Genomic DNA, 16,117 nt, shown 5'->3' on the forward strand with positions numbered 1-16,117 from the left:
AGGTCTTTCACTGAAGGATGGTGGTTCGGGAACTAAAGCCGGCCCTCCCGAATCAATCATCAATCTAAAAATTCCTTACAGACATTGCCACAAGGCTAATCTGATTTGTGTTATCTCTCAGTTGAGACTTCCTTAAATGACTCTAGGCTGTCTGGTGGACAGCTGATGCTAACTAGGACAGATGAGAGGATGCCTCATTTCAGGTTTAAGTCGTTTCCTTGATAAATTGGGGAATTAAACTTTTTGCATGTTGGCCATTTGTTTGCCCTTTCCATTTGGGTCTTTTCCCATTTTAAAGTCAGACTTTTATTTCAGTTCTTTATAGTAGATTCTTTATACTGACCTTATAAGATCAATCTGTATTTTCAAAAAAGTGCTCAAAGGGGGGTTGGGGATTTAGCTCAGTGGTAGAGCGCTTGCCTAGGAAGCGCAAGGCCCTGGGTTCGGTCCCCAGCTCCGGAAAAAAGAACCAAAAAAAAAAAAAAAAAAAAAGCTCAAAGATGTCTGCATGGTCCTGGTTTATAATCTCAGTACGGGAAATATGAGGCAGGATGATCAGGAGTTCAAGGATCCTCAGCCACATGGTGATTTTGAGGGCCGCTTGGAACATAAGTTTGTTTCCAAAAAAAATAATTCTCTAGATTGTTTTCATGTCTTCCTTGAGGAGTGGTCGCCTACAACTTGTCTTCCTAGTACCAAGATATCTTTTAAGTTGTGAAGACTGTATCTGCCTAATGGCATACTTTAAATGCTGCTTTCTTAATGTAGGCTTTAAAATACAACGTAAAAAAAGATTCAAAACAACTTTCTTATTCTTAAGTTCATACCTGTAGCTGAAAGTAACTTTTTGTGTGCTTAAATATGATAAACCTGTCTCTCCCTGCGAAGCCATTTCCAGGATGTGTCTCTAGGCTTTTTCTTGGTTTCCCGACACTCACCCACCCTTTGGATTTAAGGTCTCATACCTTACCGTTATCATTGGAAATTCCTTACTGATTTTGATCTCCCCCACCACCTGGTCTCAGTGAATTTTGTGTTTTGCCTTAGAAAGCTTGGCTGTAGAGTCTTTTATGGACCTACTTTCCCGGTGCTGCTTCCTGGGATAAGAAGGCTGTCTGTGGGGACTTTCATCATTGTCTCCCGTGTTTACTTTTCAAACACTGGAGAGAAATACATACATGTTTTGGAACTTTCTGGAATGTAGAATATAATTTTAACATGACTTACTGAAAAATAAACATTTTAATTTAATTTTGATGTATGTATGTGTTTATTTTGGGGTTGTGTCTGTACATGCGAGTGCCTTAGCACCAGATCCTTTGGAGCTGGGGTTACACAGTTGGGAGCCACCTGATGTGGGTGCCTAACCAGGCCTGAGGTTAGTGTAGCTTTCACCTTCCTTCGCCGCGTTGTGAGCGATTATTTTCTCTGATGTTCACATGTGTGCTGTGGTACCCATTCGTGTGTCATACTTTCTATTTTGTAAAATAACTACAACTCCTTTTCGCTTTTCTGAGATAGGGTTTTTGTTGTTTTTGGTTTTGATTTTTATAGTGCTAGCTGTGAAACTCACAGATTTTTTTTTTTTTTTTTTGTTCTTTTTTCGGAGCTGGGGACCGAACCCAGGGCCTTGCGCTTCCTAGGCAAGCGCTCTACCACTGAGCTAAATCCCCAACCCCTAACTCACAGAGATTTGCCTGTCTCTGCCTCCTTAGTACTGTGATTAAAGGCAGGCGTTGCCATTCCCAGCAGCTCAGTAACTAATAATATCTTTTGTATGTGTTCATGGGCACAGGCATCATGGGCACAGGCATCAGGTAGAAGTAAGAGGACAACTGCTGAGTCCGTTTACCTACCGTGAGGTAGTAGGGATGGTACTCAGGCTGTCAGCCTTGTCAGCATCTTTACGGCTGAGCCATTTACCAGCCATAAACAATATGGCTTTTGTACTGCTTGGGGTTGAATCCCATCCTCTTTATATGCTAGGCACGCATTCTGTCACAGACTGTGTCCCCAGCCTTGTGAACTACTTTTCTGTAACGTGTATTATATCTTAGACTGAAGGAAAATAGCAATTCATGACATTGGTACTTTGTTTTGACTGGGGTATGTATGTCTTTAAAGAAAATTTAACCTTTTTTAAAAAAGATTTATTTATTTATTATATACACTGTAGCTGTCTTCAGACACACCAGAAGAGGGCATCAGATCTAATTACAGATGGTTGTGAGCCACCATGTGGTTGCTGGGATTTGAACTCAGAACCTCTGGAAGAGCAGTCAGTGCTCTTAACCGCTGAGCCGTCTCTGCAGCCCTTAACCTTTTTTTTTAATGTGTGTGTCTGTGTGTAGGTCAGAGGACAATTTGGGAATCTGTTCTTTTCTGCAGTCCACTGTGGACTCTGCAGAATGAGTCATCTTTGGGGCTAGCTTACGTTAAACCCATTTAAGTTACATTCCACAGCCCAGTTTTCACTGGTTTAAGGCTGGCTGAAGAGGAAGTTAGTAAAACTGTTTCCCTCTGTTAGGCGCAGATTTGACCTGCAGAACCCATCGCGAATGGACCGTAATGTTGAGATGTTCATGAACATCGAGAAAACATTGGTACAGGTAAGTCGGAGAGAGAGATGGGCCCTGTCCCACCTCTCCTTCGCCTCAGCTTTTCCTCTTTCCCTTCTGTCATGCTGGAGATAGGGCTGCTCTAGTCCCAGACTGTCAGCCTGGCAATTCTGCCTCCATACCCCTAGTCCTAAATGTAGATGCACAAGCCACTACCTCAACCTAGAAGTTTATTTCTCTTAGATATGCCTCTAACCCTAACACTGTCTTTGTTAGATTGCAGAAGGCAAAGGCAAGGACTCTGATTGAAATACATAATTTTATTGTTTTTATGTGTGTTGGGATTAGAGCTGTAATTGATCTGGTCATCTAAGACTGATAAGTGTCAAACAAAATTTTTGTTTTCTTTTCTTATTTTTGACACTGGGTCTCTTAGTCCTGAGTTCCCTGAACCTCGCTATGTGAGCTAGAACTAGGCTGTCCTGAAACTTACTATGTCGAGCAGGCTGGACTTAAGCAGATTCTTCTTCCTGCATCCCAACTGCTGGATTAAAGGCATGTGTGATGTTCTCTGGGCTTACGTCTTTTATTATTTGAATCCTTTTTCTCACTTTGAAGTCCTAGAGTTGGTGAAGCCATAGGGCACTGAAATCTTCCTGTCTGCCCACCGAGTGCTTAGGGTAGATAGATAGGTACGTGCCACAGCCTGTCGCTTTTGTTCTGTTTCTCTGTACTGTAAGCACTCTTCATGATGGAGACGTTATTATACAGTCATTTTCTTTGGATTTATTCCATGGTTCTATAATAAATATCCACTTTCCTCTCAGCTGGATCATAATTTGAATGTAAGAATGCTTAAATTTCTGTTTCCAAGTTTTTGGTTTTGTTTTTCTCTTTTTGGGGGTAGGGGTGGTTTTACGTCCCTGCGAATGGAACCTGGTGTGTGAGCAAGAACTACACCTCTGACGGGCGTTTCCGCCCCATGGTTTTCTGCATTGCTCGAGGGTTTGTTTATTTGTTTGTTTGTTTGTTTTGATTTGGAGACAGGGTTTCTCTGTGTAGTCCTGGCTATCCTGGACATGTCCTACACTGTTCAAAATTAATTATTTTTATGTGTTTGCATAACATCTAATTGTGGGCACCTGTACCATGCATGTGTATAGAAGGGAGAGACCTGCTGGTGGAGCAGTAAGTTTTTTCTCCCCACTCTCTCGCGGTGCTGGGGATTGAAATTGGGTTCATGGCTTGCACAGCAGGCATTCTCATCACGCTACACTAGCTCTGATTAAAACAATCTTAGTTTATTGGTTTATGTATGAGTGTTGTCTGTGTGTCTGTATCATGTACATGCAGTGCATACAGAGGTCAGAAGAGGGCCTCCATTCCCTGTAACTGGAGTGAGCTGCCATGTGGGTACTGACAGCTGGACTTGAGTCTTTTAGAAGAACAGCTGGTTGTCTTAACCATTGCGATCTTTCTCTACCTCACCTTTTTGAGAAAGAATATCACTGAATCTGGACCATAGCTGATTTGGTTAGTGCGTGGTGGGGAAGCTCCTGGGATGATTCCTTGTCTCTTGGAAACATTGGAAACATCAGTTTGGACTACAGATGTGTGCCATCACTCTAGCTTCTGTGAGCACTGGACACAGAATCCACTCCTTATGCTTATTCTTATTCAGCACTCTACCCGCTGAACTATCTCCCCTCCCTCCCTTTATTTTGAGATAAGACTATCATATTGTATATCAAAAAATGTCTTTCAAGCCAGGCATAGGGGAACACACCTTTCATCTCAGCAGTCAAGGAGGCAGAGGCAGGAGAATCTCTGAGTTTGAGGTCAGCCTGCTCTACAGAGAGAAATCTGTGGCTATGTAGAGAAACCATATCTTACTCCCCAACCCACCACCCAAAAAATCCAAATAGGTTGTTTCGTATGTTAAGAAATGTACGTTTAAACGTCACCTTTAGCCGCTATGAGGAGGAGTGATCACCCTGACTGTGAGACGGCTCAGAGGGTAAAGACACTTAATGGCTCACATGGCAGAAAGAGAGAGAGAGAGAGAGAGAGAGAGAGAGAGAGAGAGAGAAAGGAAGCAAGCAAGCAAGCAAGCCAGCCTCCACTTGCTTATCTGGTGACTATGTGTGTGCCATGTGTACACAGCTCCGCACACAATTAGAGAAATACGCTATAAGAAGATGAACAGTCAGTGGACATGATCTCAAGACCATCTGAATTTCACAGTCTGTCTTTTTGTCTTCTCAGAACAACTGTCTGACTAGACCTAACATCTACCTCATTCCAGACATTGATTTGAAGTTGGCTAACAAGTTGAAGGATATCATCAAACGGCATCAGGTAATACGTGATTGCTTTATTGCTGTGATAGTAAGCTTTTAATAAATGCCAAATTTTGCACTTGGTATGTGAAAAGAAGACTTCGATGGAAGGATTTCTCGGAGTTCCTATATAGCCTAAGAGGATCATTAGTAGTTACTGGGATGAGTTAGTGGTAGTGTTAGATTTTGTTTCAATAGTTAAAAGTGGCCCATATAATCTCTTAACTCAGAATGTGTGAAGTCCTGTTAGTCTGCTCTCTCCCACCCTCATCCTCCAACAACCAGTTGTATTTTTTTATGTATGTCCTTTTTGTAAAATGAATGGAAAAAATCTGGATTTCAGGCACGTATGATAGTGCATGCCTATAGTTATTAGAGGCTTCTTGAGAGACTACTGAGGCAGTGTGGCAAGACTTTCAAAAAGGACAAAACACTGTTCTCTGCAGCTGGTGCTTTGATTATCTTACTTCATTTTTTTAAAATTTATTTTATTTATATAAGTACACTATAGCTGTCTTCAGACACACCAGAAGAGGGCATCAGATCCCATTACAGATGGTTGTGAACCACCATGTGGTTGCTGGGAATTGAACTCAGGACCTCTGGAAGAGCAGTCAGTGCTCCTAACCACTGAGCTATCCCTCCAGCCCCCATCTTCATTTTAAGCTGAGATTTTTTTGTTATTGTTATTGTTTACTGCAATGTTGGTTTCACCATAGTGATGCCTATGACAGGTACAATATGTGACAGTGTTTCACTAAGGTCCAGAATTGGTTTAGAAGCCTCATGAAATACCTTCTTTTTCCTGCCATAAAAAATGTGTATTTGCTTTTAGTAAAATATCTAACATACCTTAAAAGCAAATAGTTTATAGATAGATAAAGCTCTCTGTATATAATTATAGATGTTGTAGCCATTTCTTCACAAGTAACATACTTTCCAAAGACAGAAATAGTATATGTCTTAGGGTTTCATTGTTGTGATGAGACCCCATGACCACGTCAACTCTTATAAATGACAAGATTTAATTGGGGCTGGCCTACAGGTTCAGAGGTTCTGTCCATTATCATCAGTGTGGGAGCATGGCAGCTTCAGGTAGGCATGGCGCTGGAGGAGCTGAGAGCCCTTCCTCTTGTTCCAAAGGAGGCTAGAAGACTAGTTTCCACATTTGGAAGGAGCGTCTCATTTTCCACCCCGACAATGGCACACTTCCTCCAAGGAAGCCCCACCTATTCCAGCAATGCCACACCTCCTTATAGTGCCAATCCCTGGGCCCAGCATATTCAAACCACCACTGTATAGCATTGTGTAACACATAACTAGTACACTGTGTTGTCAGTTGGGGCTGGCCATCCTCTTCCTTGTAGAGTAAGTACTACTACTTTCAACAAATTCACTTTTTCTCTTTTGGGGTGTCTGTTATGTGATAGTCCCATGGAGTTTAACTTCCTGTGCTTGTTAAGGGCCAGAAATTGAATAAATTAACCTATTTCTTGTGCTAAGATTTGGAATTATTTCTACAAATATTCCTAGAGGCAATTGCTATTTTATGATGTTTATATGACGAGCTTATTTATTATTACATAAGGAGTAATGGCTATTCTCCAAGGATCCCCTTGAAAGGGACACCAGGTTTTCTAGTTGGTTTCATAAAGTCTTCTAGGTACTGCTAGAGTTCAAAACCAGGACTTCACATACGGTTTGCTCTTGGATTGAGTTTTGACTTAACGCTAGCTCTGGTTTCACAGCATTGTAGAGAGTCACTCGTGATAACAATACTGTTTTTTTTTTTTTTTTTTTTTGGTTCTTTTTTTTTTGGTTCTTTTTTTCGGAGCTGGGGACCGAACCCAGGGCCTTGCGCTTCCTAGGTAAGCGCTCCACCACTGAGCTAAATCCCCAGCCCCAACAATACTGTTCTTGAACTGTAGTCATCTCAACTTCACTGGGACATGTTAATGAGTTAATGGTCAACACTGAGTTAGTCTGTCTGTCTGTCTGTCTGTCTGTCTGTCTCTTACCTAGTTAGGGTTTTACTGTGTAGTCCTGGCTGGCTTGGGATTTTTTTTTTTTTTTTTTTTGTTGTTGTTCTTTTTTTTTTTTTGGTTCTTTTTTTTCGGAGCTGGGGACCGAACCCAGGGCCTTGCGCTTGCTAGGCAAGCGCTCTACCACTGAGCTAAATCCCCAACCCCTGGCTTGGGATTTACTATGTAGACCAGATTGGCGTTAAGGTCACTAAATCTGCCCGCTTCCGCCTCTGGAGTACTAGGGTAATAAAAGGCTCGTGTCATTGAGCCAGACTTATTTATTACTTACTTTTAAATGTTTGTATATGAGAGTACCTGTCGAGACTAGAGGAGGGCATGAGGTTTCCTGGAACTGCTCATGTAAGGATGCTGGGATCAAGGTCCTTTGCAACAGCAGAAGGCGCTCTTAACCTCTGAGGCATCTTGGCTCACAAAATTCTTGAGAATCATTAGTTTATTATTCCTTTTCATGGCTGCAGACATGGCTCAGGGGCTAAGAGCACTTGCTGCAATTGTAAAGGACCTGGATTCAGTCGTCTGCAGCCACACAGTAGTTCACAACCATCTGCAACTCTCATTCTAGTTCATCTGAAGTTCTCTTCTGACTTTTTTTTCTTTTTTTTCTTTTTTTTTTTCGGAGCTGGGGACCGAACCCAGGACCTTGCGCTTGCTAGGCAAGTGCTCTATCACTGAGCTAAATCCCCAACCCTCTCTTCTGACTTTTTAATATTTACTTATTTTATGTGCAGACACACCAGAAGAGGGCATCAGATCTCATTACAGATGGTTGTGAGCCACCATGTGGTTGCTGGGATTTGAACCGATAAACATAGTGTACTGCTCTGCTTCACAGACGATGTGCACACAATGACTCACTGCATCATCTAAGTAGTAGGCCACAGAGCTGAGGTCTGGTGCAGTAGTGACAAGCTCACTGGCCAAGGTTTTAAGTACACTCTTGTCCATTGGTCAACTTTCTAGCTATGGACACTCCCTTTCCACTTTCTGGTAGCCATTCAGAAATGTATTCTGATAATCAGTGAGTCTGAAGGCCTTACTTAAGAGGCAGATAACTATTTTAGGTAGTTCTAAATTTTTTTTTTAGTTTTCGACAATAAAGTGGCATTACATTTACTATTTCGGATAACAAGTAAATATTCATCTTTCAAGGAGAAATGTAGGGGTGCCTTTATTTACTACTTAATACTGAATACTAGGCTTTTTCTTGTTTGTGTGGTATCAAGAGTGAGCCTAAATGGCTTTGAGGGTTTTGTGATTAATTTACTGGTCTTTGGCCTAGCCATATTTTACCCTTAATTTTCATAGCAGTGTTCCAACATTGGCATAAAGTGACAGCAGCAATGTACACTGGTTGATTCAGGGGTCCCATCTGTTAGTGATGTGGCCCAGTATATATGCCAGACTTCATGTCAGATGATGATTGGTGCTGGACAGCTAAGGCAAGAGGGTCGAGAGTTTGAAACCAGCATAGGCTACATACTTGAAACTTGGGGGACTTATTTTCGTATTAATTGTTTGTTCTTGTGAGACGGGCTCACGTAGCTTAGGCCAGCTTTAAAGTGTATTTGAGGGTGGCCTTCAATCCTCTAGCCCTCTGTTGTCTCAAGCCCTTAGAGTGGAGGTGAATACACTTTACAGTCACTGTTGATGTACTCCATGCTGCTTACTTAAAAGGACAGTGGAGTACTCTCAAGAACTTGAGGCTTGCTTATTGGAGATAAAGGGACAACATTCTGAATGCTAACATATTCCTCAAGAAGTTTAATTCTTAGAGAATTTCTTGGTTTTGGATTAATGATGGTTCATAAAGTATATGCAAATATTCCCAAGTCTTGAAAAACTCAGACATTTGAAACACTTGATAAATATTACATCTTTACTTGTATATCTAGAAACACTGTTTTCTGTTGTTAACCACTATCCCTTTTCTTGACCAAAATGACTTTTATAGACATGCTTTTATATTTCTTAAGAGAATTGGATCCACATCTGATGCTTTGCTAGTCACGTGCCTTATTTTCATGTTACTATTTATTTGCTTTGCAGGGGACGTTTACTGATGAGAAGTCAAAAGCTTCCCACCATATTTACCCATACCCTTCCTCTCAAGAGGACGGTAAGTTGCCTGTTGGTTGTAAGCGCCTAAGCACACACTGTACCGGAGGGGATGAGTAATGCTCACTGGTCTGAGGTGGAGCACTTGGTTCTTTCAGACGGTGAGACGTAACCCGTGCTCTTCAGTGTTCCTACCCGTTAGATTTTTTTTTTTTTAATATAGCACCAATTTTATACTAACTGTTGATGTTTGCTGTGGACGGCTCAAAATACCGGGATATATGAGGCCAATGATTAGTGACTATAACAGAGTTCAGTAAACTCTGGTTGGATATCTATTTAAATCACCCAGGCTGGCTTGAACACAGCCAAGACTACCTTAAACTTGGGACCTTCACACCCTCAGCTCCTGAATGTTGAGAATATGTGCTGTTAGCATAGGACTAGGACCCAGTCATTACCCACTGAGCTACACTTCCGGCTCTTCTCTCTCTATGCTACAACCCCACTTATTTTTTTCTCTCAGGTTTTAAATTTATTTGGTGTAGGAACATGTGTATACATGTAGGAACCCTGCCACAGTGAGCTGTGTAGGGGCCAGAGGACATGCAGCTTGTGTGACTTGGTTTTGTGTGTATAGGGTCCTGTGATTTAAATTGAAGTCAGTTGCTTTGGCAAGAGTATGGATTGGATGGGCTTGACTGTCCTGGAACTCGTGCTTTTGATCAGACTGGCATAATCTTTGGGGATAATTTCAGGGTTCCTATGGCAATTTTTAGTAGTTTAAGAGAGCCCAGAGGTTCATTGGTGGTTCAGTGTTTAAAGGCTGGCAACCTGAGTTAAATTTCTGGGACCCATCTGGTAGGAGGAGAGCTCCACATGTTGTCTGTGGTTAGTTTGCCCATTGCTTTTGGTTTTGTAGTAGGACTGCATAAAGAAGAAGTTGCTGGTGCACATGCGTGCTCATGGCAGTCAGAGAGAGATACTGAGTCTTGATTGCTTTTTTTATAGACTCTCCTTTATGTATGTTGATTTGTTGGTTTGTTTGCTTGTTTCTTGAGGCAGCGTTTCTTTGTGTATCTTTAGCGGTCCTAGTACTAGCTCTGTGAACCATGCTGGCCTTCATCTCAGAAATCTGTCTGTCTCAGCCTCTCAAGTATTGGGATTAAAGGCTGAGCTTCAGAGGTCTGCCTTTCTCCACTCACCCAGTACTGCAAACACGTATGCACCTCCACACTCACCTTTTATGTTACTGCTTTCTAGGTTAGATTTATTTTACTTTTTGCGTATGAATGTTTTGCCTGCATGCATGTACGACATCTTGTTTGTGCCTGTTGTCTTCCTTGAAACTTTGGATTATGAATGGTTCTGAGCCAGTTTATATGAGCTGGGAATTAAACCTGGGCTATTTGCAAATTCAACTTGTGCGCCAGACTGCTGACCCAGACTTCCTGCCTCCCAGCTTTTTTTTTTTTTTTTTTTTCCCCCCGGAGCTGGGGACCGAACCCAGGGCCTTGTGATTCCGAGGCAAGTGCTCTACCACTGAGCTAAATCCCCAACCCCGCCTCCCAGCTTTTTAACTAAGTACTGGGGTCTGAACTTTGGTGGCTAGCACTAGTGACTAGCCATCGCTCCAGCTCCAGAAATGTCCCTTTAATCTGACAAGTGGTTTTCAGTTTGAAAACTTAAAATTTGGAGCACTTAACTTGCAGAGGACCAGGGTTTGGGTTCCAGTAACTACAAGTACATTCTCAGCTGTCTATAACTATAGTTCCCTGCCATCTGACACAATGTCTGACCTCTGGGTTCCTGCACACATGTTGTATACATATATGACACTTGGGGGCACATACATACTACATTTTGTTAAGATTTATTATATGAGTACACTGTAGCTGTTTTCGCACACACACCAGAAGTGGACATAGGATCCCATCACACATAGTTATGAGCCACCATGTGGTTGCTGGGAATTGAACTCATGATCTCTGGAAGAGCACTCAGTGCTCTTAACCCCTGAGCTTTCTCTGCAGCCCAAATATGGTTTGTTTATTTGTTTTTTTAATCCTAACTAAATTGAGGTTATATTTTGATGCTTGTTTTTCTTTCAGAGGAGTGGCTGAGGCCAGTGATGAGGAGAGACAAGCAGGTGCTGGTGCACTGGGGCTTCTACCCTGACAGGTAATCCTAACTCTCCTGTGATTGTTCATGTTGGTCTTGATAATGGCATGTGCCTACAGGCCGTGAGGATGAAATCTATTATCATTTCCATCCCTTTGCTTTTCGAGAGAGGGTTTTTCTGTGTAGGCATGGCTGTCTTTGAACTTGCTCTGTAGACCAGGCTGGTCTCAAACTCACAGAGATCTGCCTGCCTCTGTTTCTCCCTCCCAAGTGCTGGGATTAAAGACAAGTACTCTTTCCACTTGGCCATTCTCCTGTACAGGAGACAGCCATGGAGCCCATCCGGAATGGCATGATCCTGAAGCCCCACTTCAACAAGGACAACAGCATCAAGTGGACACTTGTTTCAACCAGCTGGCTCGAAAGATCCGTAGACTCAAGGCCAGGCAGGCGAAAGCACTTAGCATCCGGTCCCATCAGACCCATTGTGAGGTGCCCTACAGTTAGATACCACACCAATGTCGGGACTGGGGGCTTCAGCCTGAAGGAACTCAGGATGGCTGGTATCCCACAAGAACATGGCTCGGACTATCCACATCTTTGTGGACCCAAGGAGGCAAAACAAATCTACTGAATCACTGCAGGCCAACGTGCAGCACCTATTTTTTTTTTTTTTCCGGAGCTGGGGACCGAACCCAGGGCCTAGCGCTTGCTAGGCAAGTGCTCTACCACTGAGCTAAATCCCCAGCCCAACGTGCAGCGCCTAAAGGAGGGCTACCACTCCAAGTCATATTTTTCCCCAGGAAGCCTTCTCCTCCGAAGAAGGGAGACAGTTCTGCTGAAGAACTTAAATTGGCTACCCAGCTAACAGGACCTGTGATGTCTGTCCGGAATGTGTACAAAAAGGAAAAGGCCAGAGTCATCACAGAAGAAGAGAAGAACTTTAAGGCTTTTGCTAGTCTTTGTTTGGCCCATGCCAATGCCTGACTCTGGCATCCAAACAAAAAGCTGCAGAACAAGATGCTGAGAAGAAAAAGTAATGTGCGCTCGGAGAGTTGCAGTACATTGTCCACAGAGAGGAGAGAGCAAGGTGGAGTGGAGTATTATCACCACCCAGCTGCATTCCTCATTTCCATCTATCTCTTTATTCCTTTTTCATTTAATTTATGAGTACACTGTTGCTGTCTTCTGACACACCAGAAGAGGGCATCAGATCCCATTACAGATGATTGTGAGCCACCATGTGGTTGCTGGGAATTGAACTCAGGACCTCTGGAAGAGCAGTCAGTGCTCTTAACCACTGAGCCATCTCTCCAGCCTCTCTTTATTCCTTTTTTCTTTAACGTTTATATTATTTATAAACCTCTTTACACAGGTTCTCACTATGTAGTCCTAGCTCACCAGCTTACCATGTAGGCTAGGCTAACATCAGACTCAACCAAGCTCTCTACTACTGTCTTCCCAGTGTTGGGATTAACATTGTACTGCCATGCCTATTTCCTTTTTACATTCCTTCCCTCCCTCCCTTCCTCTTTCCTTTCCCCTCTCCCTCTCTGAGGAATGGGTGAGGGATTGAATCCAGGTCTTTACACATGCTAAGGGGTAAAGCAACTTTATCGTTATAAATATAAAGTGTAACTATTAAATACATACATGCAATCATATACTTAGGAAATGCAGTGTGTAGTCTAATGGCATTTGCATGTATACAGTATGTACTGGGAAAATTAACATAATTAATGTTACTATTTTTTCTTTTAAGATTTATTTATTTTATGTGAGTACACTGTAGCTGTCTTCAGACACACCAGAAGAGAGCATCAGATCCCATTACAGATGGTTGTGAGCCACCACGTGGTTGCTGGGATTTGAACTCAGGACCTCTGGAAGAGCAGTCAGTGCTCTTAACCACTGAGCCATCTCTCCAGCCCATGTTACTATTTCTTTTCTGTTACTTTGTGGTCAGAGCCTTTAGGCTCTTGTCTTGACATAGGCAACTCCAATATATATGCTCTGGCATAAATATTATGTCAGCCAGGAATGGTGGCCACACCTTTAAACCAGCAGAGTTTGAAGCCCGCTTGGCCTACAGAGCTTCACAGAGAAACCCTCTCTTAAAAAACAAAACAGGGGTTGGGGATTTAGCTCAGTGGTAGAGCGCTTGCCTAGGAAGCGCAAGGCCCTGGGTTCGGTCCCCAGCTCCAAAAAAACAAAAAACGAAAAAAAACCCAAAAAGCCACGGGAATTTTATGACTAGAGTTACCGTTTCCTGGCACTTGCCCTATTACTGTCTGCTTGTGTGCCCGAGCACTGTTGGGGAAGACATGTGCTGCAGTAGAGGTAGCAGCCAGGAAACAGACATACAAGAGGTTGCAAGGCCAAGTTGTCCTTGTGGATGTAAACTGCTACACATCAGTTTCTTTCTTCTAGTCTCCCTGTCCCAATATTTCATGCTAGTATGAATTCAGTGAATTGATCCATTGATAAAGTTAACTCCATCATGGCCCAGTTACATTCTTTAGCCTGTGGACCTTGTAGGGAAGACTTCATATTTAAAGCATAAAATGATTTTACTTATCTCAAAGTGAGAGATTTGTTGGCCAAAGTGGTCTCTTAACATGTTATTAAGCCATTAATTAAGATGTATGTCTTTAAGGAAGGAATGGTGGGGGCTGGAGAGTTGGTTCATCAGTCAGTTCTTACTGATCTTGAAGAGAATCCAAGTTTGGTTCTCATCAGGCACATGCTACTCTGTAACTTCAATTTTAGGAGATCCAACTTCCTTTCCTTACCTCCATGGGCATCAGTCATTCACATGGTGTACAGACACGCAGACAAAATATTCATATAAAGTTAGTAAATTCACATAAAATTAGTAAAATTTTTAAAATTTGTATTGGTTCTTTGTGAATTTCATATCATGTGTCCCAAGCCCACTCATCTCCCCATCCCTTTGTATCAGCCCCCCTCCATTGCAACATCCTCCAAAAGAAGCAGCAGAAATCCTCTTGTGGAAGCTATAGCGTGTCTCATAGTATTCTCTTCTGTTCACACATTTTCACTTTCAAATATTCATTGTAATGAGTCATTGGTCTGGTTCAAAGCCACTGGCTTCTGTTATAGCTCAGTATAGATCCTCACAGGGACCCCTGTCAGGTGTCGTAGAGATCTGTAGCTTTGGATCTGCTGGACTGCTCCCCTCACATTCTGCAGTAGTTCATATATTGTGTAGATAAGGTGGGGTGGGTCAACTCAAAGCCCTGCATCCCAACCTGGGTGGTGGCTGAATAGTCACCACACCATGAGGGCGAGCTCTCCAGCACTGCCCAACTGGTTCTCTCAGAGCTGGCTAGCACTCTTGCTCCTACTCCCTTGGCTTCACACCATCAGGGCCAACTCTTTTGTGCTGTCTAGTGGAGTGTTGGGCTTGCTGTCACCAGAAAGGGACAGGCCCAGCTCTCTCCTTATCTCAGACGGTGAGGGAATGAGCACATTTACGCCATGGCAGGCTCTCCTGCTCTTATGCCATTAGTTTTTTTTTTTTTTTTTTTTTTTGATCCTTTTATTCTTTTTTTTTTTTTTTTTTTTTTTTTTTTTCTTTTTTTCGGAGCTGGAGACCGAACCCAGGGCCTTGTGCTTGCTAGGCAAGCGCTCTACCACTGAGCTAAATCCCCAACCCCTAGTATTTTTTTTTTAAAGATGATTTTCTTCCTAATGTTTATGACAAATGAGTTTTGATCTTTTCAAAAACTATGCATGTTAAGTATTATGAATAAAATTATTTTATATCTAATCCTTATGTTTTTCTTGTCAGAAATTACATTTCTGTTTACCTCTTCATCCACTGACTTTTTGGTTTTTGTTTGAGGTAGAATCTCTTTATGCATATAAGCTTTGAATTAGTGGTCCTTATGCCTGAGCTCTAGAACTTCTGGGACTGTGAACCCCTGTGCCCTTGGTGTCTCCTCTTTCCTACTTTCCCTGTTTCACCTTTTGTCTTTGTTACTGCCTGGTCTTGACAGACAGGGTATTTCCCTTCTGTCTCCCAAGTGCCTAGAACAACAGTCATGTATCATTGCATCTGGCATTTTTACATTTGTAATTGAAGACAATGTGTCATTAGTTCTATTAAATTTTAAGAATGTGTGTTTAGGGGCTGGAGAAGTGGCTCAGCGGTTAAGAGCACTGACTGCCCTTCCAGAGGTCCTGAGTTCAAATCCCACAACCACGTGGTGGCTCACAACCATCTGTAATGGGATCCGATGTCCTCTTCTGGTGTGTATGAAGAGAACGACAGTGTACTCACATACATGAAATAAATAAGACTTTAAAAAATAAGAATGTAGGGCTGGAGAGATGGCTCAGTGGTTGAGAGCACCGACTGCTCTTCCAGAGGTCCTGAGTTCAAATCCCAGCAACCAGATGGTGGCTCACAACCATCTGTAATGGGGTCTGATGCCTTGTTATGGTGTGTCTGAAGACAGCTACAGTGTACCCATATTTATAATAAATAAAAATCTTTAAAAAAATATAAGAATGTATATCCATATATAGGCCAGACCAACCTTGAACTCAGTTTTTTCTGCTTTAGTCTTCTAAGTGCTGGGATGCCACTGTGCTTGTACATGTGCTGTCTTTTAATACAGTTTGAATTAATGAAGTAAGATTGGCATTGTACCTATTATGAACTATAATTGATAACTTTAACATTTGAGTTACTTCTTTTCATTAAGTACTTACAAGTTGATGTACCTCACTCCACCTTGTTTGTTTGTTTTGAGACAGGGTTTCTCTTTTTTAGCCCTGGCTATCCTGGAACTCACTCTGTCAACCAGACTGGCCTCAAACTCAGAGATTAGTCTCCTGAGTGCTGGGATTAAAGGCATGGGCTATCACTTTCTTTTAAATTTATTTTTATTTTGTGTGCATTGACGGTTTGCCTACATGTTTCTCTGTGTGAGGGGATCAGATCTTGGCGTTATAGACAGTTGTGAGGTAC

General features: G+C 42.3%; 1 protein-coding gene across 3 annotated transcripts in view; it reads left to right on the forward strand.

The window, feature by feature from the left end:
* Smarcc1 (SWI/SNF related, matrix associated, actin dependent regulator of chromatin, subfamily c, member 1) overlaps nucleotides 1-16,117 on the forward strand; it is a 106,245-nt gene that overhangs the window by 14,445 nt on the left and 75,683 nt on the right. For all 3 annotated transcript variants that reach the window (XM_006243771.5, XM_006243772.5, NM_001413573.1), the window contains 4 exon segments: nucleotides 2,528-2,609; nucleotides 4,824-4,916; nucleotides 8,989-9,058; nucleotides 11,109-11,178. In XM_006243771.5, coding sequence (XP_006243833.1) covers nucleotides 2,528-2,609; nucleotides 4,824-4,916; nucleotides 8,989-9,058; nucleotides 11,109-11,178 — 315 coding nt within the window.

This window comes from Rattus norvegicus, chromosome 8 (assembly GCF_036323735.1).
Source record: "Rattus norvegicus strain BN/NHsdMcwi chromosome 8, GRCr8, whole genome shotgun sequence".
NCBI classification, from domain to species: domain Eukaryota; kingdom Metazoa; phylum Chordata; class Mammalia; order Rodentia; family Muridae; genus Rattus; species Rattus norvegicus.